Genomic DNA, 27196 nt, shown 5'->3' on the forward strand with positions numbered 1-27196 from the left:
CAGGAATGGGCACCTATCCCCTTCTGCTTTACTCATGTAGTCTATAGGTGAGTATGGTATGGAATGGGCAAACTTATGAAGCAAAACTATCATGAGATAAAGATACAAGTGATCTTGTGAAACACCATACCTCTACAGTGTGCATTACATGACCATGGAATCATAATATATGAGCCAACGTGTTCTTACATTGCAGATTTGAATGGTTAAAGAATACCTGGTCAGGCACCACTTGCCACAGTATGGGATCTAGACAATGAATAGAAGAAAAAAAAAGAGGAAAAAGGCCCCTGAAAAGGAAGAAAAGAGTAATAAAAGACAACATATCCAGTCAAAGTATCCCTGAAGTGTGAAGAATGAGGAAGAAATCTTGATTCTATGCAAACAGTGAGAAAAACATATTAGAGGTAGTTCACATGTCCAGTTGGAGAATGCCCTCCAAACTATGATGAAGATGAGACACCAGTGAAAAAGTAGTGTTGAATTTTATTAGAGGTCACACAGAACAAAGTATGGGAGGGAAGACAATAAAGAGTAACAAGCCAATCAAATTGAAAGCTGAACCCAGTTGGTGAGAGTAAAAGGAGAAATATCACAAATAAAGGATGGCTGCCAAGGAATAAAGAGGTAGGAATGATTAACATGGAAGGAAGTCTTGCAGGTATTATAATAACAAAGAGCACTACAGGACATAAAAGCCTATCTGTATCAGGCCAATGATAAAGATGGGAAATGGAATGAAAGGAAATCAATAAAAAGGAAGGGTTAACCTCTACAACCACCAAAGATTTGGGGAAGAAAGAACAATCTGGATAAAGGATAAAATATCTGGAATGATAAAGAGTGTGGAAGTATAGGGATTGAGAATGGGTGGCACTGATAACTGAGATAAGCAACTGCTGTGGAAACGTTGGAATGGATCTTTACCATACAATTTCTGGGCGAATGGAGAAAATGAACCAAAGCATGATGTACAGCAAGAAGATTTTGACAGAATAAGATGTTTCAGTCAGAGACCAATATCCTGTAGCTTCTTTTTGATTGACCCACAACCCCAGCCCTAAAGGCTAAAGGTTTAAAATGTGTAAATATGGATGAGGAGAAGGAAGAAGGGCACTCACTGTTGTGTGAGTCTTGTCCAACTACCAATGCAAAACACTGACAAGGGTAGGAGGAAGGAAAATAGGAGCTATCAAAGGGTCTTGTCCAAGCTTCTACTGGTCAGGAAGAGCCTATTGAATAGTCTGCATATGTGCATGACCTAAGGGGATAAAAGCTACCATGGAAGACCACAACCCCAAAAGTGATAGAATCTCAACAGAAGGAATAGTAAGAATGTGTAGAACAGAAAGTTTCATTAAATAAATTCAAAGGGGAGAAGGTTGGGCTCATCTGAGATGGGTGTTGAAAAAACATCCAAATGAATAAGATATTGGGTAGGCTGAAGAAATGACTTATACAATTTGATTAACCAACCCATCAGAGCCACCTCCAGGAATAGCCAATGAGTGTAAGGGGTAGGCTCCTGTTTGGAATGAGTTAATGGTAGTCAGTCATCCATGCAATGATGAAAGCACAACCCAAGAGCATTTAAATGATAAGCAAACACTTTGCAACACAACAAAAATATTAGGGGCCAAAGCAAGCCTGAAGGGCAGTGTTTAAAACTGATAAACCATCCCTTGGTGAAAAAACTGAAAATAGAGTTACGACTGATGAAATATCATAATATGCAAGTAAATAATCATGATGTCCTCCTTGGCCATCCACAAACACAAAGAAAAAGCTCATTAAAAGTGTAAAACATTTCTGTTGTAAAATGGGACAGAATCAGAAAATGATTGAGGTTGGACAAAATATATTAGATGCTGCCACCTTCAAGGTTTCTTATAGATCACAAACAGCCTGGAGAAAGACGATGAGCAGGTTCAATGGCCTGTTCAGACAGAAGGTATTGTTCTACCTTGGACAGACACTGACAGGTAGTAGAATCCTGAGGCATGGGGAACAAAATACATACCTGAGGTAAAGGAGTAGGAGAAAGAAATTGTACGACAAGTCTCTCAGATAAAATCCAAATAATCTATGGATCTGTGGCTAAAGGCCATGAAAGGGTAACAAATTTGGACAAGCAAGTTCCTGCTGAACCAGAACCCATAAAGTGGCCACCAGTACTTTGGAAATGTGTCCATCTATGTCAAATAAGATGACATAATGAGTAATCCCTGAAAGGAGGAACAGGTAAAAGCTGATAAGGAGAGGGTTCGGAAACAGAAATCGGAGCTTTCTCTGCTATAACTGCAAGAAACATGCAACTTTAAGAGGAAAGGGTAGTGTGTGCAAAGACTCCACACACGATTCCAAAGTCTCAGATACCTCACTCAAAACATGCCACCAAGGAAAAGAGACCATTCATAAATCCCTAAGGTAAGGGTGTGGTAAATGAACCTGGGACAAGACTTCATCTTGACTTAGGAGATCCCGACAACAGAAAAACTGTATGGGTAAAGTAAGAGCTGAAGAAGACAAACAAGCCAATATGGTGGTAATTAGAGAGAGGCTTTCCATCTAAAACCCTCACAACCTTCAGGATCTCTGTGGATCACCTTGGAAAGGAGATGGATAGTAGATAAATACTGTAGAAGGGAAATAACTATAGATAAAAGCAGGAAAATAGGGCATGGAATAAATGCACATGAAAATCAGGGTCCACCCACACATGGGTGAAATCAACTGCAGCTGCTGAAACAGAAAGTCAGTTTGATGCTAAGTTAATGCAAACTGATCCATTGTGCATGTCAGTAGAGACATGCTGGCACACTCAACCAATTGTGAAGCAAATTTCTCAGCATGAACCCTAATACCTAGAGAAGGTGGAAAAACCAAATACTGAGTGGAAGAGGTATCATGCAACACAGAAGAACAGGGATCATAAGAATTTTGGAAAATGGAAAAAGCATCCCATACCTGTGAAATCACATCTAAAAATGCCATATTAAGCCTAGCTGATTCCATAGGTGGGGCATAGGAAGGTACAGCAAAATCCAGTGGTAGAAAAAGGCTATCAGTGTCCTCACTGGCCTAAACAGGTTCTGCTTCTTCAGGAGGAAGTGGGGCAAGTTCAGGAGAAGGAAGTTGACACATAGAAGAGTCAAAATCATGATGGACAATCACAGATAAATTCAATGACAGGCTCTCCAAACTGCAGCTTGTGAGACAGTTCTGTAGGAGGTATGATACCTGAAGTGATAACATTAACCTCAGAATTCAGAGTTGGAATATAAATCAAATAAAAGTGTTTGATGTATAAAAATTCAAAAGGGAAAAAAAGCCTATTGAATTAAGTTAACTGAAAAATTATCTTCCAATGTAAAGATAGAAAATAAATGAAAGAAGAAATTCTACTTCGAACATTAAACTATTACAAATTACGAATTTGAATAATATAAATAGCACCAAAACAAAAAATATCTTGATATGAGCACTGCTAAATAAGAAATGAAAGTTCAGTATAATTAAATAGAGGGAGTCACTTGCATCAAGAGAGTGTGTTGCACCCCCATGGGTGGAAGGTTGAAGTATGATAATCTGTACGCAAGATGCATTGAAATTAGTGAGTTATAGATGGGTGAAAGTTCGAAGACTTGTGACCTGCTGAATTTTTTGCATATAGATGGCAGCACTAAAGAAAAATATCTATTTGTGTGAGAGGAGGTAATGAACTGCATTGGAAATGAAAATTAACCCAATAATCAATATAGCTGACTTAATATAAGAACTCCTAACTTAGTATATATACAAGGTTATAAAACAAAATTTAATGATGGTTAGAATGCACTGATTTATCATCTAAACCCCATTAGTGTTAGTAATGTTTTCAGCCATAATCACAATATATTCAAATGAGGTAATTTCCAAGGGATGAAAGGTATTTATATACATATACATCTACAAATCTTAATACAGTATGTACTCATACAGCAGATACTCCACAAAATTATCACATTTAATTTGTGAATTTTCATACAAAGCAATGAGTATAGATAATTCATTAAGATTTATCCAGTATGATATACACCATATTATATATACACATATCAAATTAGGTATATAAAATAAAGGTAGAAATATTCTTGTTGTTATGTTTTTCAAGTATTAATAATCACCTATGTTGTTCATCACTAAAAAATGTAACTAGTTGCACAGTAATAGTAACAAAAAGGAGGATTATTTTTCAACACTTCATAAATGTATTAAGGGTTTGGAAGAGGTAGTTGCAAAGAAAGTAAAGAAGGAGGCTGCAGAGGTAAATAAACTATATACCAATGTTTCTTATTTTACAAAAGTGTTCAACATTATCGTGTACTTTTTGCTTTCACTTAAAATATTCTTAATTTATCAAACTGTTTGGAAAAAATGCACACATTTGTTTCCTAATTTTATCAAAAAGTCACTAAAAGTATAAAAAAATAAATAACGATACAGGAAACTGATATTACTCAAAAACATTTCTGCAAAATAACTTTGCTATAATAATTTGGTATTAATCAAATTTAAGAAAGTTAAATATTAAATCTTAACATTAATATGTAAAATAATAACCTACAACATCTAGAATGTAATGGGTTACTAAGCACATAGCTAAAACATTTTCAGTGTTGTAGACACACAGACTTACTGCTGAGCCACTAGGGGACAAAATGCAACATGATTTAAAGAGAAGTAATTACATTCAAGCATACTTTACAAAAAGTTATTAATAAGTCAAACATGAAGACTGATATTTCAGACTTTTTCTTACATTATATGGTGTATTTTATATCACTGTGTTTTAATCCTACTTGGTGTATCTTAGGTAAAGACTCAGGACTTCCATCAAGTAAGCAAGAAGACCCAGTAGCAGAAGAACGTATTACACAAATTTTAAATGAGGCTCAACATGCCATTCTTAGTTCTAGTAGCAAAAACCAAAAGAGTCCACTGCATAATGGGAATGCAGGTTATTACTTACAGAATGGAAGTACTCCCAGATCAGAGGAAGAAAGAGAAGGGGGTGGCATTGAAGGAGTTGTTGGGAATGATGGGTCAATAAATAGTAATAATGATTGTAGAGATCAATACCCACTCAATAATTATCGGCGATCTAGAAAATACGACAATGATGACATACCAAAGGAGATGGTTTCTAGGATCTATCAAGAGGAACTTGCAAAACTTATGGGACAAAGGGTAGAAGAAGGTTTCTTTTTGTCCCACAACCAGTATGAACACAACCAAGAAGAAATAAGACATGCTCTTAACATCTATCATCAAGAGCTGTCATGCCTGTCCCAAGTTTCTCCTTTAGGTGCAACAGATCTCAGCCATCTCACTACAGCTCCAGCTTTAACAAATGAAACTGCACGTACAATATTCAGCCATCCAATTAGCATAGCAAATACTCAGCCACGACTGGAAATGCCTATTGACGCCACAGTGCAATCACAAGATAAAAGAAATGAACAAAAGAGTGGATGCAGTACAGAAACATATAGCATATGCCATCATGGAAGTGCTTTCTCTTTAGTACGACCAAAGACAGAAGCTGTAAGCAGTCTTGTCAAAGCAGCAGATCCACATCAACATAACTCTAACCTCATTCCCCTTCCTCCAACATCCATAATGTCATATGCTGAAATGCCTAATTCTGATGAAGATCTTAGCATTTCAGCATCACCATTGCAACAAATGCAGTCCATAACAAACTCACTGCTGTCTCAGTCATCCCTAACAAGTATTTCCAACAGCCCTCCAAAACCCACAAAGGCAATTCTTCCACCTATAACTCAGCAGCAGTTTGATCAATACAATAATCTGAACACTGAGGAAATTGTAAAACATGTGAGTCTCATTTATGTATACTTACTTGCCAAAAATATCTCATTACCCATTTGCATATTCTAACTGATAAAGATTTCCAATATGGTACATTACATCCACCCTCCAATCACATAAGTAGCTATTCTCATTCATGCTGCCTTCTACATGCAAGATAATTTTTACGTATGCCACAAGCCTTTTATCTCCCCTCAGTTGGAATTAACAGATATCGATGTGTTTCTCTTGCAAACCATCATGCAACAACCCTTCACCCATAAGAGTGTAACATACTCTCACGATGAGTGTTATTTCCTCTACTCAATTCTATGGAACTATCACTGTTCAGAGATACTTCTGTGTTCTTCATGTGCTATCACATTTGTAAGATTTCTTTACAATTTTTTTTTGACACTGAAGTATTTTAACTTCATTTCCAACTCTTTACTTTTTCTCACACTTTTTTACATCAAACACTTCTGTTTGATATATATCTTTCTACAATGAAATCTAAGTTTCATATTACCACTTCGAGTATGATACCCATTCCATTATTTTACAGGCTGCAGGTGGGGGAGACCTGTCATTGAATTACCCACCATGATACTGATCATTATATTGATTGTCCTCCTTCTAAACTTGCCCCACTTCCTCCTGAAGAAGCAGAATCTGTTCATGCTTATGAAGATTTTGAAAGCCTTTTTCCACAACTAGATTTTGCTGTACGTTCCTATGCCCCACCTGCAGAATCAGCTAGGCCAAATACTGCATTTTTAGACATGATTCACCCAATTTTTTACAATTGCTGTCTTCTTTTGTTGCATGATAGTTCTACTTCTGCATATTTAGTTTTCCAAACTTCCCCAAATATCAGGATTCATGTTGAGAAACTTGCTTCACAGCTGGTTGAGGATGTCAATATGCCTTGCTCTTCATAAGCTACAGTTCAGTATGCATTAATTTCTCATGTTTCAACATGGGTCAATTTTATCTTTGTGGGGGTGACTCCTCATTTTCCTGTGCATTTTACCCATGTTTAGTTTTCACATTTTCATCTTATCCTTACTTCTCTTCTACATTATTTGTTTAATATTCCTCTCTTTCGAAAGCAATACACTGTGACCCTGAGGGTTTTCAAGAAAATGCCTCTCCCTTAATACCTTTACATTGGCTAGATTGTCGTCTTCATATCTTACTTTACACATGTGGTTTCTCCATTATTGGGATCTTCTGGGTTGAGATGTGGCCTTGTTCCATGTTTGTTTACCATCCCCTTATCTTAGGGATTTACATATTACACCTTTTCGTACACTGTATATTCTCAAACATGTCTCCAAAACTTGGGAATCGTGTGAAGTCTGTGCATCAACATACTACCCCTTAAACTTTGGTAGCATATTTGTCCCAGTAAGAGCCAAGACAAACTCCTATTCCTATTTCCTGTCCTAGTGCTTTTCAGTCTTTACCTGTTTCTCCTGCCATGGACTTCTCTTCTTATTGTATTATTTGACATACACACACTAACAATGCTGGTGACTGACTACCCAGTTTGTTGCAGTATAGTGGGAGTTTGATTGTATGATTGCTTCTAGCAATGTTTCCTTATAGATCTGTGGGGTCTTTGAGTTTTATCAGAAGGACTTTCTCCCATCTTTTGTCTCAAGGACCCACTTCCATCCTCAAGCCTCAGGATCCTATCACCAGCCAGCATCTATCAGAGGTGGTATAAAATTTCTGTTTCAACAGGTCATTGAATCTGTTAATCATCTTTCTTCAGGCAATTTATTGTCCCCAACAAAACCAGAGACTTGTGGCATGCAATAGATTTGTCCCACCTCAATCACTTTCTCAATCTGCCACATTTTACCATAGAACCATTTCTCACCCTCAGGTTGGATTTTTCTGCAAGTTTGTGAATGGCCAAGATGGATGTTGCAAATGCTTATTTGCATATCCCTGTATCTCATCAACCACAACCCTGTCTTTGGTTTGTTCATCACAAGGCGATATATCAATCTCACACACTGCTCTTTGGGCTTGTTTTAGTTCTGTATGTTTTCATTGGTTTGTCAGAGCATTTGCTAATCACTTAACTGTTTTAAGATTGCACATTTATTATTATATGAACAACTGTCTCCTATTAGTTTGTTTGGAATGGGAGTCTGCCCATCACATTTGTCAGTTGCTCCTGGAGGTGGCTCGAGTGTGCTGGTTAATTGACCTGGAGAAGTCATTCCTATAACCTACCTAATATCTTGTCCATTTGAGTGTTTCTTCCATTAGCCATCTCAGTCAGGCCCAACCAAGAATTCTTCAACTTTATTCATGGAGCTCCCATTTCTTCACTCTCTTACTGCTCACTCTATTACAGCTCTTGATGTTCTTTAACTTTTGGGGATGTGGTGTTCCATAGCAACCCTTATCCACTTATACTGGGTTCATATACAGGCTCATCATGACCAGCGGAATGTCTTGAGAAGTTCTTTGATGGCTCTTATTACCCTTTCTCCCACTATTCTTTATGAACTGTATTTATGGGTGGACAAGAATCACACATTGGTGTGGATCCTGGTTCCTCATCCTCTTCCAGATTTACATATTTTCACAGATGCATCTCTTCATGATTTGGGAGCATGAGCTAATCAACAGGAAGTTATGGGGTATTGATGTGCAGCCAAAAGTTATCATATCAACATTCTGGAGTTTCCAACTGTACATCATTCTTTGGTTCATTTTCCCAATCTGGCTAGAAATCATCTGTTAATGATTCATTCTGACAAATCTGTAATTTTTTCATCTCAATCACCAGTACAGCATCCATTCTTGATCCCTCTGTATTCATATTTGGATCATCTTTTTGGGGGCTACACAACAGATATTCATATTATTGAGTGTCATGTTCCAGATACTTTCAGTCTTGTCAAGGATAAGTTCTCTGAACTAGACAATGTCTATCCAATGGAGTAATCTATTGATCCTCCTGTTTTTCAGTGGCTTTGTCTTTAGTGGGGTACTCCTCACATTGATGCTTTTGCCCTATCCCTCAATTACAAATTCCCTCTGTTTTGGCCTCTTGTCCCTCATCCTATTTATCTAGATGTCAATGCTTTCAGCCAGGACTGGACAAAGAAATACTCTATCCTCTCATTCAACTTCTTCACCAGATGATATTGGTCATCCATGCCACTCCATGTCAACTCCCTCTGAAAGCTCCTTACTGGCTTGCTCAGTCATGGTTTTCATAGCTTCTTCAGCTACAACTTACCCATCCATTGCTCTTTCCTCTCATGCCATCCTTTCTTGGTCAACCTTGGTCACCAGTGCTTCATCTAGTTTTTCCTTTCTTCTTGCCTGATTTTTAATTGGTCTTTGATGACAAGATCTAGCTTGTCCCAGTGGTTACCTTTTTTTTCTGGCTTATTCCATTTGCCCTTCCTCCACTGAAGTTTATCAATGTAAATTGGAAATTTTCTACTGTTGGTTTCTCCCTGCTCAACCCACTGTTTCTTGTATTACAGACTTCATCACTTGGCTTTCCTGTCAGGGGTCTTCTCCCACACTTTTAATTTTTCCTGATACTAGAGGGTATTTACCTCTTCCATTCCTTCTCTGTTGATGCATTCCTTCCAGATTCATTGTCCTCCACAGGGAGCTGCCTTCCATATTGGGATGTTAGTGTGGTCCTTCACTGCCTGACTTTGCCTTCATTTGAACTTCTTTCCATGTGCTCCTTGTTTCACCTTTCCCTTAAGACTTACTTTCTTCTCCTTTTAGCCTGTGAATATCAGATGTTAGGTTTACCTGCCATCAATGCTTCATGTATTATTATTCTCAATATCTTCTCCTTTATCTGGAATTTTCTTTCCTCCCCAAAACTTCAGTCACTCATGAGGGTAACTCCTTTTTGCTGGTTTCCCTTCCTTCCTCTATCATTGGTCTGATCCAGATAGACTTCTATGTCCTCTACATGCTCTTTGCTGTTGTATTGCCTGCAAGGCTTCCTTCTGTGGTGCCCATTCCCATCTCTTTATTCCTTGGCAGCCATCCTTTGCTCATGATTTTTCTCCTTCCATCCTCACCAATTGGGTTTAGCTTTTAATTTGATTGGCTTATTATTCTTTATTGTCTTCCTCCTGTGTCCTCTCATCAAATGCAACCTTACTTTTTCACTGGCGTGTTATCTTTATCTCCCTTTGAAAAAAGTTCTTCAATTGGGCATGTGGACTACATCTAAATTATTTAATTATCACTATTTGCATAGAATCATGGTTTCTTCCTCTGTGTGCTATCATCTCCAACCTGTAGCCATTCTTCATATTTCAGTGACACCCTGACTGAGTAAGTTCTTTTTCATTATTCTTTATTTATTTTTCAGGGGCCTTGTCACTTTTTTTATTATTACTCATTGTTTGGATTCTGCTCTGTGGTGAGTGTTGTGTAACTGACCAAATCTGCACTGTAAAACCATTTCAACTTACATATATTTCCATGGCTACTTAATGCATGATGCAAATATATGGAGTTCTACAAGGTCACTTGTAGGTTTATTCTTGCAATGTAATTTCTTAATAAATTTGCCTATCCTGAACTCTACTCACCCATGGGCTACATGGCTAAAGCAGAAGGGGATAGCTGCTTACATCTGGCATGCCTTGATATTAAATAAACTTATATAGTCTGTTTTTATCAAAATAGGACTCTCTACCATGTTTCTCCTACCTCTATTCTTATAGTGGAGTTTGAGAGGTGGGAAGAAGGACCAAGGAGGCATCCTTCCAAATGGGTTAATGAAATAGAAACAAAATTTATAAATAATTTAAAAACCTTTCAGTTGAAAGTAGGGCAATAATGTTTTACTGGTGTAGATGATGTGATATCCTCCAATATGAAACAAAACTAAATCGGACTGAGCCATCAAAATTGCAGTTCATCCCTTTGAGATTGTGAACCTTCATCTCACCCACACTTGGATGTTGGTTCTCAGTAGTTGGGTTTTAAATTTAGAGTTGAACTAATCAACATAAGTCCTCACTTATGTTTTTCAAATGTTTATATTTTTCCATCATTTATACTCTTGCTACTTACTGATGCATCAGTGCTATGGGTCACAGTGGAAGTACTTGCAGCTTATTATGGTTCTTCTCTTTACAATATTCCTCAGTACTGAGTGTTTAGAAGATTTTACTGCATTTGGGATAGTTCTGATCACATGAATAACACACTGAAATTAGTCAATTACAATTGAGAGGAAATGGAAGACTTGTAGCAGGCATAAACGTTTTTTTTTCATACAGAGGGCAGCATTGGAAGAATTTTGTTTGTTTGTTTTTCATTTTGCGCGCAAAGCTACTCGAGGGCTATCTGCACTAGCCATCCCTAATTTAGCAGTGTAAGACTAGAGGGAAGGCAGCTAGTCATCACCACCCACTGCCAACTCTTGGGCTACTCTTTTACCAATGAATAGTGGGATTGACCGTCACATTATAACGACCCCACAGCTGAAAGGGCGAGCATGTTTTGGTGCAACCGGAATTTGAACCTGCAACCCTCAGATTACGAGTGAAACGCCTTAACCCACCTGGCCACGCCAGGCCTCACTGGAAGAGAATAGCTATTTACATGAGAGGAGGTTAAGTACCTACTGGAAGTATATTTTCAAAATAACTTTTTCAAAGAACCCTTAATTCATTTATTTCTAATAGTTTTAAAAGTAGTATCATTTCTACTTACTCCAAAGAACATGAGATATTTGTTCATGAATTCAAAGCTATTATATATCTGAGTTTCAAAGTGTGTTCCCATAAAGACTTTATTAAATTCTATTACTTAGAATTTGGACACATTTTTTTTAGATTAGTTTTATGCTTTAAGTGTATAAAACAAACTAGTTTTATGCTAGTTGAGAACATTTTGTTTTTCAAAATTAATTATGTATCTAAAACATTATCAGGTGAAAGAACATCTGAGTCAGTATTCCATAAGTCAACGGTTGTTTGGTGAGAACATTCTAGGACTCTCGCAAGGATCTGTCTCAGATCTTCTAGCAAGACCTAAACCTTGGCATATGCTAACTCAGAAAGGCCGGGAACCCTTTATTCGCATGAAAATATTCCTTGAGGATGAAAATGCAGTTCATAAGCTAGTGGCTTCCCAGTACAAACTTCCTCCAGAAAAATTGATGCGAATAGGAGGCTTTGGTGGATCTGTTAATATACCTGGTATGACATTTGAAAATATATTATATTTGATTGTTACCAATTTTTTATTCAAGTCAATCAGTTTTAATTTTAATGAAATAAATAAAATGCAATAAAGGAGTAGACAAAGTGAATTTGTTAATTTATCATAGATTAAAAGATATAATTTTCCTCTGATAACAGGAATACATAATTTGTATAATACTGAGCTAATAATACCAGTCATGCATAATTTTATTCTAATACTTAGTTGGTTTTTTTTTCATTAAGAAACATCCTGTTCTGTTCAGACAGACTTCATAAGTTAAGAATTAATAAAGCATGAGTAATGTAACCGTTTTTTAAAGTTAATTAGACCTAAAGTTCTTTGCATGATTGTAGGTCACATGTAACAACTTTTCATAAAAAGTTTGTACAGTGTTGAACATTTTCAAACATTTATTATTTAGATTTTAATCTCAACAAACTTTATTGATACAGCACATGTAGAACAGCTACTTACTTAATATAATCTGTTTAACCTATCTATGTTTTTTTAAATTACAATGAAGTATGTCATTCTGCTAATAGCTTCCAGCAAACTGCCACATCATCCTATAGAACCTGTGTCATCACATCATAGTATATTTGACAAAAATCAGAGTGCACTAAATTTGAAGTTTCCTCGGCCCAAGGACCTGCAGATTTCAACCTCTTCCACTGCAGAATCTTCACCAAACATCTCATTGGCAGCTAGCAGCCCAACCAGTACTGTTTCCACAACTCAAAGAATACAAACAAGCTCCAAGAAGCCCCATCATAGTCTTATACCAGTAACCGCTTTAGAGCCATCTGTGTATGAGATGGCTGCTTTGACCACAGACTTAGATACACAGAGCATCACTTCCAAAATAAAAGATACACTACTGGCACACAACATAGGACAAAAGGTAAAATATTATTGTAATGTATATTTTCAATGTTATAATTTCCTTCTTTGCTAGAGGGAACTTCTAGTCATGATGATGAAGTTAAATATAGGAAGGTCATAAAAATAGTCCTAGAATATGTGAAAACTTGATAATGATGTAATAGTTTAAACATTTCATCCAAGTTGGAGAAAGAAGAGTACATTAACTTATGACTTGTGTCAAGGTGAATGCTGTCTGTAGTAAGCATTATACAGGAAATAACTAATTTGTTACCATTACATGAATAGGACTTCTCATTGTTTATACCAAGTAATTCTAAAGAAGCAACCCAACAAGATCAAGATAAAATTTATAGAAAATGAAAGAAAATCAAGAGAAAGGAAACAATTTAAAGAGAGGAGTTTCAAAAGAACATGATATAATATTTACAGAAGAATTAAGAACAAAGTTAAATCAGATTGAAGGCAATTTACTACAAAATATGGAATAGGAGAACTTATTTGGTCCACATCTATTACCAATACTGCCAAACCATCTTTTACTACAGCACTTTCCTGGACTACTCCAGCCATGTCACAACCACATACAGTTCCAGAGTTTAACTAGTCAACAACATGTCTAAATCAAGGAACTACAATGGAAAATTAGCATGTGATGCATACCACACTCAGTTTAAAATCATTCCTAAGGGGAACAAGTGGAATAGTGAGCAACAAAGTATTCATCTTGCTTCTAATTTGACAGGACCAGCTTAACATTATTAAGTAACATTTCAACTGAGATTCTTAACAACAACCAAATATTGGTAACTGCCTTATCCAACTGGTTTGAGTGATACATCAGAAAGAAGCATCTAAAACAATGTTCCAGTACCAGGTACAGAGTTAAGAAGAGACTTCAGCCAGGGTTGTGGAAGACTTGGAAAATTTTACCCAACTAGATCAACACACACTCCTCATGAAATAATGAATTTGTTATCACATAACCAATTTATAGACGCCATAACAGACAGATATAAGTGAACTAGGCTGAAAAGAATTCAGTGTATATTTCTAAACGAAGCTCTTTAGTTGGCAATAGAAGTTAAATTTATTAAATTAACAGATAAACAACTGAAGACACCATCTGGAAGTTACATGATCATCAGATCAGCCAGTTTTGAAATATCAACTTCCTCTGGCAATAGTATTGAAGAACAGAAATGATTAATGTACTAAGTAATTAAACAAAACAGAAGAAATAAACAATAAGATAAGAGCCATTTGAAATGTAACTTAAAAGGACATGTTGCTAAGACCTGAAGTTTAAATCTTACTAGGAATAAAAATTATTACTGATGGTGTCAGTAAAATAGGAACTGTTATAAATGTAGGAGACATGATCATTACAGTTGAGACTGTGAGGAATAAGAAGTTGTTAATACATCAAAGTGGCAATACCTGAAAAATGAACATCCAGCTTTACCAGTTCAAATGAGAAACAATGAGCTAACCAGACATCTAGAAAATAGGAATTAGCTGAATTTTGGACCAAATAAAATAAAAACTAATTTATATAAGCAAAATTGTCTATGAGTGCATGGGTTTTCTGATAGCAAAAATAACAAACTTGACAGTATGTTGAATAACATTGTGTTATAACAACAATTGTTTGACCCAGTTTGTTAATGAAAAACAGAAAATCATCTCCTGAGACAAATAGAGGAGGATTGAGGAGAACAGCAAATAGGCATAAAGATCCAACAAGAGGAAAGTTGAAATTTACCCCAATTGTGGAAATTTCTCTGTATCTCATAATATATGGGTTATTTACATCAAAGACCTGACTTCACATGGCTGTGAGGTTAGACAAAATTCAGTAACTTCACAGTCTTCAACTTCCAGTCTCAAGAAGCAAAACGCTGATCTTAGTTGTTATTATTAAGAATATACCAACATCTGGTGACTGGGATGTAATGGAACCAAACACTTCAGTATATCTTTAGGGTTTGATGGTTGGAAGAGCTTTCTTACATCCAAGGAATAAAGATGTCATACATGACTTTACTCAGGAAAAAAAAAAAAAAAAAAAGATTAAATTACTTAATAACAAAATGAAAAGTTACTATGATATTAATGTCAATAATACTGAATGTCATTAAATTGGTATGATATGGCCATAGAGTCCTAGCCACAGGACCAGAAGAAATCCAAGGTTAAGCAGGTGATGGCCAGGGCTGTATGTTGTACTGAAAATAATGAATTATTTGGTTTATTGAATCCAGAAAAACAGGCATCCAAAATACAGGTTATCCTCTGTGATTATCTATGGAGCAATGTTGGTGAGAAAGTAGCTAACTGAATAACTGCAGAGAATAATTTGTAGGCAGAAAGTCAACCTGCTGTGGAGCACAAGAACCCCATTAAGACCACTCCCAAGGATACAACCACCAATGAATTTATGTGACCACTTACTTTGGAGGAACTCCCTCAGAAACAAGACAGCTAATAAAAATACAGAACAATAGAAAAGTCTGTCTATATACCATTGACCTCAAAAGAGAAAACCACACAAAAGACTTAGTGAATGAAAGAGTCAGGGTAATGTTATATTTGTGCATTATGATTTTTGCAAGGAGCTTTGCAATCCAGGAAAGGGTCAGTGTTGTAAGTTATATTTTCAATGTTATAATTTAGTTGTTTGGTAAACAGGGCCTCTAATAATGATTAAGATGTTATATCTAGAAAATGCATAAAAGTAGTGTCAGAATGTCTAAAAAGTTCATGATCATATAATATTCTATACGTTTTATGGAATTTGGAGAAACTTGAATAAATTATAAAGAAGAGCAGTCAGTATACATGAATTTAGTGAGCATTCACTGAAGTGTTTGGTGTTTCATAACAGTGGTAATAGTTTTGGTAAGTGCTTTTCCCCAATAATTGAATTAGCTGTGGAATTTTGTGTGTGTGTGTGTATGAGAGTTAGGTGTACCATTAGTGAGCTATTCTCTTTTGGACATTGCATTCGAACTCAGGCCTAAAACTCATGTCAACGTGAATGTATCCAGTAGCAAATATTACAAAGAAAATAAACTGATTTATTATTGTTACATAAACTGGACTTAACATTATTTTTATCAAGTAATTCAAAAAAACCTGCCTAGTCACAACAGTACGAGGTCTGTTCAAAAAATTCGCGGACTGTTTGAATTGCGCGGCTCCAGTTGGTTCCAGGGGAATCCGCTTGGTGTCGCTAGGTTCGCACAGCTCAGCTGATTACGATGCCATTTCCCGATTGTAGATATTTTTATTTGTGTATTAGCTACGCGGTTTTAAGTGAAGTGCGATTTTTTCGTTTGGCGGATTTCAGAATGAATGACCTGAAGGAGCAACGACTTGCTGTGAAATTTTGTGTTAAACTTGGAAAATCTGCGACTTAAAAATTTTTGCTATGCTTAACACGGCTTACGGTGATGTTGCTATGAATCATACGGCATGTTTCAAGTGGCATGAACGTTTTAAGGATGGTCGACAGTCAATTGAAGATGATGAGCGTCCTGGACGTCCTTCCACGTCAACTGACGACCCACACGTCGACAAAATCAACACCCTGGTGCGGACAAATCGACGTCTGACTGTCAGGGAGCTTGCTGAAGAGTGTGGGATATCAGTTGGATCTTGTTACGAGATTTTGACCCAAAAATTGAAGATGCACCGCGTTGCTGCGAAATTTGTGCCTCAGAACTCGTGAGTTTTTGGCCAAACACTCGATCACTGTTCTTCCCCACATCCCTACTCACCTGACCTTGCTCCTTGCGATTTTTTCTTGTTCCCCAAACTCAAAAGACCCTTGAAAGGAAGAAGATTTGAGACGATTCCCGAGATTAAGGCAAATGCGACGAAGGAGCTGGAGGACATTACAAAAGAAGCGTACCAGGACTGTTTCAACAAGTGGAAACACCATTGGGATAAGTGTGTGCGTTGGGGAGGAGAGTACTTTGAAGGGGACCCAGACCTATAACTTCTGAATAAAGTACATTCTGTTTTATGACGTCAGTCCGCGTATTTTTTTTAACAGTCCTCGTATAGATACAACTAATTAAATATAAATACCCAGACTGTTAGCAACTGACTATATAATTGTTTTGGCGCATAATTAAAGTCAATAAATGGTCATTTAGTATTATTTTACAAACTGTAATTAATATTACCAGACTTAGGAAACAAAATATCTACATTACAGGTGGCAGAAAGATTGCAAAGGATATCAAAATTATTTGCTTGATATCATGAGATGAGAATCCATAAAACAATTTTTTTGTTTGGTGAGAGATTTAATCTATTTTGTGTCACCAGTTTTGTTTTTTTCTTTCAAAATACGTTTTTCATATGCACCCTTAGGAACTGTTTGTTTGTTTGTTTTGTTTGTTTGGGAATTTCGCACAAAGCTACTCGAGGGCTATCTGTGCTAGCCGTCCCTAATTTAGCAGTGTAAGACTAGAGGGAAGGCAGCTAGTCATCACCACCCACCGCCAACTCTTGGGCTACTCTTTTACCAACGAATAGTGGGATTGACCGTCACATTATACACCCCCACGGCTGGGAGGGCGAGCATGTTTAGCGCGACGCGGGCGCGAACCCGCGACCCTCGGATTACGAGTCGCACGCCTTACGCGCTAGGCCATGCCGGGCCCTCAGGAACTGTAACACATATTTACAGCTAGTAAAACAACAAGTGCAAAAATATCACTTATAAATTTTCCATTAAAAATATCTACTATTAATTGTTACAGTTTAACAACATTAGTACAGTTTCCTTACAAAATCTCATAAAATAATTGTAAGTTTGTGATAGGCCTCTTTATTTATTTGTTATACCTATTACAACTTATCACTAAATTTTAGTGTCTCAATCTTGAGATTGTTACCAAATACACATATATCTCCTAGAATAAATAGTATAAGTTTATATATTCATTTAATCTTCTGGATAATGGACAGAGAATGAAACAAAGTAAATAAACTGATATAAGAATGTTTAGTTGTTCAAAAGTACTGTAGTTTCAAGTAGTATGTGTAATTCTATAAGTATTCAGTCATGCTTCATCAACAGAGAAAACCTGCAATTTTTTCATGTCATAAATGCATTGAATCGTAATGCCAGGTTTTGTTTATATTGCCTAGTTTTGCCGAAATATTGCCAGTCATATCTGGTTTATATTACTCCAATCTTATATTTTTCACCATACCTTTTCTAAATGTATTTAAGAAAAATAACGCATTAACATTTCATAAAAATATTCTCCCCATTTTTATCAAATATAGATTACACAATAAGAGAAACTGTTAATTTGTTTTAATATTATAATATTTAATCTTATTTCAGATTTTTGGTGAGCTGGTGCTAGGACTATCACAGGGGTCAGTCAGTGAATTGTTATCAAAACCGAAACCATGGCACATGCTCAGTATTAAGGGAAGAGAGCCTTTCATTCGAATGCAGTTGTGGTTAAATGACCCAAAAAATGTAGAAAAGTTGCAGTCTATTAAAAATCAAAGGAGAGGAGGTAAAAAATATTTTCAGTACAAATTAATTGGTACAAAAATTAATATGAAATTTATCTCAATTCATAGATACTAATGATGCATGGCTCAATAGTTCAGATATTTGTTCACCAAATAAGATCAATAGTTTGAAAGAAACATGAAACAAACTAAATGTTCAAAATCAATTTATGTACTCTTTGCATAGCATAATGTTTTGAGACAACATGAGACTTATTGGTCCATTTAAGCTGTCCCATCTTCTAAACTAAAACTATTATTTGAAAAAAAATCTTAAACCCAACCCTTATCATTCATATACTTACCAAATTTTCTCTTAAACTGACTTCAATTTACTGCCTCAAAACATCTGAAAGCAAACCATTTTCAAAGCCAACAATTCTGTTAGAAAAATAAAATTGTCTTAGCTGAAGATGACTCTTACTTTGCCAAAATTAATATTTGTGTCCTCTAGTCTTACTGTTCTCACTGTTAAATTAAAAAAAAAAGGATGGTGCATCATCATTACCAATTCCTTTTACAATAATAAAAATCCCAATCAGATCGCCCTTAACTCTTCATTTTTTCGGAGAAAAGATTTGAGAAATTTCAACCTCTCCTCATATGACAACCCCTCCATCCCAACCACATTCTAGTAACTCTTATATTAACCATTTTCACGAATTCAGTGTCCTTTCTTAGGTACAAAGCCCAACACTGAACACAATACTCCAAATGTGGCCTAACCAGTAATCTATACAATGAAATTATAACATTTTTAGACTTATATTCAACATTTTTGTAAATACGACCTAGAATCTTATTTGCCCTACCAATAGCAACAGTACACTGCTTAGATGACTTCAAAGACTGATCAAACATTACATCAAGATCCTTTTCATTCATGACACTATTAAGGTTATTCCCTTCCAAATTGTACTTATAAATCAAATTATGATAACCCACATGCATTATCTCACATTTATTATAATTAAAGCCCATCTTCCACGTATTTGCTCAACTCATTACATGATGTAAATCCTTTTGTAAATCAGCATCATCCTTATCACATTCAGCAACACCCATGAAATGTATAAACATAATGCCAGGTTTTGTTTGTACCACCTGGTATTACCAAAACGTTGTCATAAATATCTGATATATGTTGCTCACTTGTCATCACTAAGTAAACTGGACTTTGCAGTATCATTACCAAGCAACCCAAAAGAACTATCTCAAAGATAGAATATGTTACAACAACAAAAATACAACAATCAGAAACAGCAAAGGTCTTAAGACTGAGTTCTGACATAATCACTTCACTTATAACATTATATCCAGTTTGACTAACTCCATTTGTAACAACCCTTTGCCATCTGGGGAAGACTTAACAGTCAGCTAAAGCTAATTGGGCCCCTTTTCAGACCAGGTTCCTATTTGTTTTCTCTTGAAGTATAATACTGGTATGAATACAGCCTGCCAGGCCACAGTTTTTTAGCTATCTATGTATTTACCACCTGTCTGCTTTCTTCTACCAAACCACTTTTCAATTTGCTAACTTATGCCCCAGATTTATAATTTTCTTTTACAAGCCTTTTATGTGGCACCTTGTTAAATGCATTTTGAAAATACAGATACACCAAGTCTACACCCTTACCCTCATCTACATAAGCAGTAAACTTTTCAAAGAATGTTAAAATATTTGCAAGGATAGATTTTCCCTTAGTGACTTAGATTTTCTATGCTGACTATCCAATAAAATTCTATACTTTTTCAAATGACTCTACAAAGTATTGTTAACAGTTTCCTTAATTTTTTTCCACAACTGATATGTCTAATAAGTTAATGAGTCTGTAATTACTATGACAATTTTTATCACCTCCCTTTAAGAGGAGTGAAATTAACCAAATCCAAATCCTCTTGCACCTTCCCACAGTTCAAGGACTTACAAAAAATATCAGCAAGTGGTTCACATACCCAATCATTAACATTCTTCAAACCCCTTGGGGAAATATTATCTAGCCCAGTATTCTAGTAAAAAAAGGAAGAATGTGATTGTTATATGTACCATAAATAATATAAAATATTATCAACTTTTAGGAATATGATGTTGTTTCTGATTATAAAAACCTTTTTGCTGATTGCTAAATATTTAATTATTTTATCTATTGAGATCTTACACTTTCTATGAACTGTTTATGTATCAAATATCAACCTGCTTGATCAGTACTGCTTTCATTTTTAGCAAATAAAAGAAAAAGAAATCATTCAGATGTCGAGTTCCATTGGTCGACTTATGAAAACCACACCTATAACTATGCTTTTCCTCCACCTTCGCCATATCTTTCAGCCAAGAAATCACGATTCTTGTTCTCTGAAGAGCAAAAGGAAGCACTCCGTTTAGTTTTCTCCATGGATCCATATCCAAGTACAGCCACAATTGAGTTTTTAGCAAATGAGCTCAATTTATCAGTCCGAACAATAACCAATTGGTTTCATAATCACCGTATGCGTCTCAAACAGCAACCTGTTACTAACTGCAATGATTACCTATCCAATGAGATTGGAGTAGGCAAAATACCTTCAGCACATTCATCAGGAATGAAAGATGGTACAAAGTTTGATCCTGTACAGTTTCGAATGATTCTGAATCACCGGCTTGCAGAACTGACACAGGAAAAAAGCAGTAATAAAACCCAAAAAATATGCTCCAATAATCTAAACAGTTCAGCACTTTCCACCCATGATGATTCATATACTTTGGACCTGAGTATTTCTAGTCAACGTTTTCCCCATAGAGGTAACAATTATTCTGAACCTAACTCTACCTCTGAAACTGCAAGTGCTGGAAACGATGATCATTCAAACAGTGAGCAAAATGAAGATTCAAGTTATTCCTTTGAACGAGGCTTATCAGAAAGTAGTGACAGGGAATCCACAGATGACCAGCCTCTGTTCTTTTCTACATATGATACACATCAGAGACAAACAAGTTTACAAAAAACAACAGACCCATCTAGCAGCAGTAAACGAAGGAAGCCTGCCATGCCACAGTGGGTGGACCCAGGGCTGGAGTTGTCTCCTGATAGCGACCTCTACAGTGAAAGTGAAGATAATGGTATAGAACCAAAAAGTAAAAAGAATAAGGAGATTATAAATGGGGTTTGTGTTCTTCAAACTGGAAACTTTGATTTGTGCATGCCTAAGGAAAACACAGTACGGATTGAGCCAGCTCCAGCTCCAGATGAACATGAAATAAACCCAAGAAGCAAGAGGGAAACTACAAGAAAGAATAACATAGTACATTCTATGAACATACAAGCATCAATAGGATTTGAAAATAAAGAAATAAGGGAAGATATCAAAATTGACAGAAAGTATAATATTGAAAGGCTTGAAAGGTGTTTAAAAGATCAGGAGGAGGGTTGGGATGTTGATGAAGAGACAGAAAAAGAACACAATAATAATGAAACGTGATAAGAAACATAAACATAAGACTCCAGGGCAGATGGGCATTTTAATGAAGTAACTTAGATTTTACTTAGAAAAAGTAAAAGAAAGGGATAATGATTTATTTAGATTTGTCTAAAGAATGCAATGTGATGTAAACACAGAAAGAGAGTGGTATTCATGGAGCAGGGAATGATTTACACTTTTAGTGACTGTTTATTTTGTGTTTAACACATCTTGGCTTGCAAGTGGCCTTAGAGATATTAAACCTGAACTATAAAATAGTGGGAAATAACTTTAGGCTTAACTGGACATGAAATAAATAGATTTAACATCAGCAGTAAGAGCAGTTCCAAGAGACATGCAAATACAATGTGATAATGCCATTATAGCCTTCTTGTTGCAGCCAGGGAAGGCTTGTGTATTCAGTATAGTTGCCATCTAGAGTCTAATAACCACAAAGTGGTCTTCTAGAAATTAGGCTTTATTTGTCAGTGTTCACATAAGTAAAAATGATGTCTCATAACTGTGTGATTAGTTGAAAGGATTTTTGCATGTGATGCTCAGCGTAGTCACTAAACATATTCAGTTCTCTGTGTCTTAACTGGAAGTATTTTGAACTGTATATAGTTAAGTCAAATTATGTTTAGAATTAGATGGGTACAATTTTAATTTTTTTTTAACTATTTTCATTTTGTTTTCTCGCAACTGAGGAATTTGTAGGTAAAGAAGCATGCAGTGATTTTACTTTTTTATCACTTTTGTGTAATTTCTTTTATACATATGGATTGCAGGTACATAAACACTATTTATCATTAAAAGGTTACCATATTATTTTCATTCTTCTAATAATGCCTTTCTGAATTATAATGGAGGCCAATCAAAGAAACCAGTGACTAGCACTATTTCATCTTAACTAAGATTTACCATTATATAAAAAAAATAACCTGGGTTCTGGTTTATCCAGATAAATGGTGCCCTGAAATATTTGGAGGTGCATGACATCATAACTCTAGTCCAGAAACAGGCTTTTTAGACCTGGTCCTTTAGCTTGACTGTTTTATATATATATATGTGTTTTCTTAATATTTAGTAAATTCTTCTTAAACTCCTCAAAAATTTCGAATTTAAACCTATATTTAAATAATGCTATCTGCATTATTTGGTGAACTTTAAAACTTCATGTTATTTGTAATAATACCCCTTTCATGTGAATAGGTGCTTTCTTATTGTTGTTACATTTCACCTTTGAAAGACTAAATACATTTCCTCAATGCTTGTCCAAACCAGGAACTTGATTCAGTTTTCAACCAACAGATATTTGTCACATAAGTTTAAACATACCTGACATAATGAAAAATACCATTAGAACAAGAAAGCAGTTTTACTATTTTTTATTTTAATATTTAAAGTATTATGAGATAAAGATATCATAAGGTGAATATTTTTACGAAAACAAAATACAGATGTTACTCTTCACCTATGTTTAATCAATTCAAATTTCACAGAAATTTGTATAAAGAATCGTTTTTAGTTATTTTAATTAAAAATAATGAGAGAGGCCAATATCTGTAATGTTAAGCTTGCTACTAGTTTAGTTCAAATTAACTTAATAGCATAGAAGTTTTTATATCACTCTTCACTTTGGGTGAACGGAAAATACATTTATTTTATTGTTTACTTTTGAGATAAGTTTTGTCTATTTTAAAAATAAAAGCCAATATTGCAAGTGATTTTTTTTCCTACATGTAAATAAATTTTCAGAGATAAGCATAGAACAAAGTGTAACAGTAATGCTATAAGATATACTGGTTATTTTCTCTAATATGAAAAGTGACAATTTTAGAGGCCCAAAATGTTGCTCTGTTGATTCTTGTTTTAAAACTTATACCACAAAACATAAAAAAAATTCTTAGTTATCTGTACAATAGCTTTTACAACAGCATCAAAAATGTCTAAGGATAAATATATGTTTGTATTTTAAGCACAAAGCTACACAAGGGGCTGTCTCTGCTCTGCCCATCACAGATATCGAAACCCGGTTTATAGCGGTGTGAATCCGCAAACATACCACTGAGCCATTAAGGGAATTACAAAAAATCTATTTACAGGTTCAGTATTTTAATTTGCTATCAGTGTGTATACATTTGTGAATGAACTGGCAGAATACAAACTAAATTGGTTTTACTCATTCCATTTAGTTATTTAATTTTCGAAGCTGTTTTGTACGAGTGTTTCACCTCCTAAACATTGAGTTGTGGCCATGTAATTTACTAACACTATAAGTTATTATATAGTGTCACCTGATTATTAGAGTGCGATTTCACTATATTACATACTTTTGATAACACCATAAATATCGTAATGATAAGTGCTTCATTATTAAGTTCAGAGTTAGTTGATTATATTACAGTTTAGGGAATTTAATGTAAAAGCATAGTTATCAAAACGATCTAAAATATTTTTTTTTGTTTTTTACAAAAATTCATAGCTTCCTGTTGACGTCTAGCTTAATTTTTTCCACTGCACATGATTTTTATATATGTAAACACAACTTTGTTCACATAAAACAACTTTTATAAATCTTAACTTTCACACAGCAACACAATACTGAAAAATATTTACACAGATTGTGTTGGTATTACATTTAAATTTAGTTTTAAAAAAGTAATTTTGCACTATCAACTGTAACCAAACTGACTGTGACACGGATTACTTGGCATTCACAGGCGTAATGGTCGTAACTTCCAAACCATAAACGTAAGCATCTCAAGATATTTATATTTCTTATAATACTTAAGTTGAGCAATAGTTTCGTCAGTCTTACACCTAGATCTTTAACCCTTACTTTCTACTTCGACCAAATGTAAGTCGTCTGACATAATAGCACATCACTGGATGTAAGAAATTGAAAAAAGTAAAATTTTTATTTCAAACAGAGCTATTAGAAAATATTACCGTGTAGTTTGGTATAAGTATTTGTTAACTAACAAATGTACGATTATTTCATAATCACAACTTCTTTTGGTAAACCGATAATCTGTCGTTAAGTATGGCTATAAAGAGAAAAAAAAAATTACATAACGGATAGCTTTTCAAGGTAAGGTATTCAGCTAGAAATCGTTCGTCTTCTCAGGCCCTTGTACACGTAGTTTCAACGACAACTGAATACGTACAGCATTTTGTGTCATAGTTTTTCTTGTTATATTGGGCATGGGGCATAGTATATATTTAACTTATCAACATATACTATTTCTTTTTTATCATTTATTACTTCCGTTTAAATGTTTCCTGAAATTGAGCTCTTGACAGAGTTATGTGGCTTCAGAAGCAGCGTTAAACAATGGCGTCGTGTCCCTTACTACACCTTACTATAATGCCGTAAATTTACGTGCAGAAGGACCCTAGCCCCGAAAATTTAGGCACTTAGCGGCACCTCTGTCTGGCTTAAGAAATTCATCATCTCAAATAATGTTGTTTTTAACTTTAAGTATTATTAATTTTTCTACACTGTAATGAATTATTAGTGTGAAACCTACTTCGAGCATCAATAAATAGCTCAAGCATAACGATCGTAAAAGTTTCTAGATGTTCAGAAAATAAGATTGCTCAGATGGATAAGGGAAACCTGTAACCAAACCTCTAATAAAGATATTCCCTTGTTAATTTTCATTAAGAAACCCATTTGTTGTCATCACAATATAGTATTTCAAACATATTGTACATTTTCTGTAGTGATATTCGTATTGTAACTTTTCGTTTTCAATTTCAAAAATATGCAAAAAATTAACAATCGTAAGGCATAGGAAGTTGTATACACGTAGATGAAACGATGACGTCAAATATAAAATACGCACTTCTTACCTTTTTTAATTTATTGTCGTTGATTCAGTTGTATACTATGTCTTCTAGTTTGTTTGTTTTTTACTCTTACGGGAACTTTTTTCTAATAATTTAAATATTTGTCATCCCTAATTTGCAATATTTTTAAGATTTGAGGTTTTTCCTTTTCCATTGTATTAATTATATATTGCTAGCTCTTTGTTAAAACTCTTTTTTTCACTTTGTGAGGTGATGTGAGGCGTTTTGTTCAAACCTTTGAGCATAAAACGCATTGTGTTATGTGTTTCCTTCTTGTACGGGTGACAAAAAGAAAGATTACCGAGGCTCAACAGTGTGTACAGTAGAGACAGTGGACTTGTAGCAGACTCCGAAAGAATACGTGTCGTAGCGGGGTAGTTTTAAGTTATTGATTTAGAATCGACGAAGTTATTGGACGTTTGGCATTATGTAGATTCACTGGAAAGTTAATTGTTTAAGTATATAGTTACCAAAAGTAAACTGCTCCTACAACAAAATGTGTTTTGATTATATGTATCATACAATGTGATTATGGTGTACCGGTGAAGTGAGGTAGGTCTGTTCAAAACTACCCTTTTTTAATACCTTGTAATTCATGTTCGGATACGATGAATTATGTATTGTTACTATTCAATTTATTCAGATGTGATAATATTATCATTGTATGAACTGCCAATTGTTTTAGGACAATTGTTGCCTTTTCAAAATTTAAACCACATTTGTCAGTTTTTGAGGTGTGTGTGTTTTTCTGTAAGTGTCTGTTCAAGTTTTCTCGGTCTTGCACGAAAATATCCATTTCATTATCTCTTTAGTTCTAAGTTGATCATGTACTTTCAATAAGTGAAAGAAACAAAGAAATCCAGTTGTGGTAACTTAAGCCTTTTTCCTCAATTATTGTCATAAACTCCAGAACCTGCGTGGCTGGGCGTTTGATATTCAAATTCACACTGATATTTTTATTCCAATTTCATATAATAAAGTTGGACAGTCTTCAGAGAAACGTTTACTATGTGTCACTCCTTTATCGGAAACATACACTCAAACTTCCTAACTTTAATGAATAATTACCACTGTATACATATAATATTTTGGGAATCAGCTACTAAACCATAAAGATTTGTATCACCAACCCTCGTATTTCAGTTTTTGAGTCAACTCGGTGAAAAGTTTATTTCGAAATATTTTATTTAACAAACGTAAACTTATCAGTCACTTTAAATATCGTAGTTCAAAGAATAGAGATGAACAAATTTTCCTCTATACCACAGGAAAACATGTACCAATTTTTTAACCCTCGCGAAACTTACTGACCACCACAATTTTACAACTGTCATCCGTTCCATGATAATGTCTCGACCAATATCTAAACCATTTTCTCTCTCAACTTGTAAACGAA

General features: G+C 35.1%; 1 protein-coding gene across 1 annotated transcript in view; it reads left to right on the top strand.

Annotated features, from left to right (window-relative positions):
- The window catches only part of LOC143253719 (homeobox protein cut-like), a 101969-nt gene extending 75169 nt beyond the window's left edge, over positions 1–26800 (top strand). The window contains exons 8-12 of the mRNA XM_076508007.1: positions 4856–5880; positions 11807–12074; positions 12624–12982; positions 18332–18512; positions 20735–26800. Of these exons, the coding sequence (XP_076364122.1) occupies positions 4856–5880; positions 11807–12074; positions 12624–12982; positions 18332–18512; positions 20735–21966 (3065 nt within the window). The 3' untranslated portion in view covers positions 21967–26800. The remainder of the gene's footprint in view (positions 1–4855; positions 5881–11806; positions 12075–12623; positions 12983–18331; positions 18513–20734) is intronic.
- The last annotated feature ends 396 nt before the right edge of the window (positions 26801–27196 follow it).

The sequence above is a fragment of the Tachypleus tridentatus genome, chromosome 6 (assembly GCF_004210375.1).
Source record: "Tachypleus tridentatus isolate NWPU-2018 chromosome 6, ASM421037v1, whole genome shotgun sequence".
In the NCBI taxonomy this organism is placed as follows: Eukaryota; Metazoa; Arthropoda; class Merostomata; order Xiphosura; family Limulidae; genus Tachypleus; species Tachypleus tridentatus.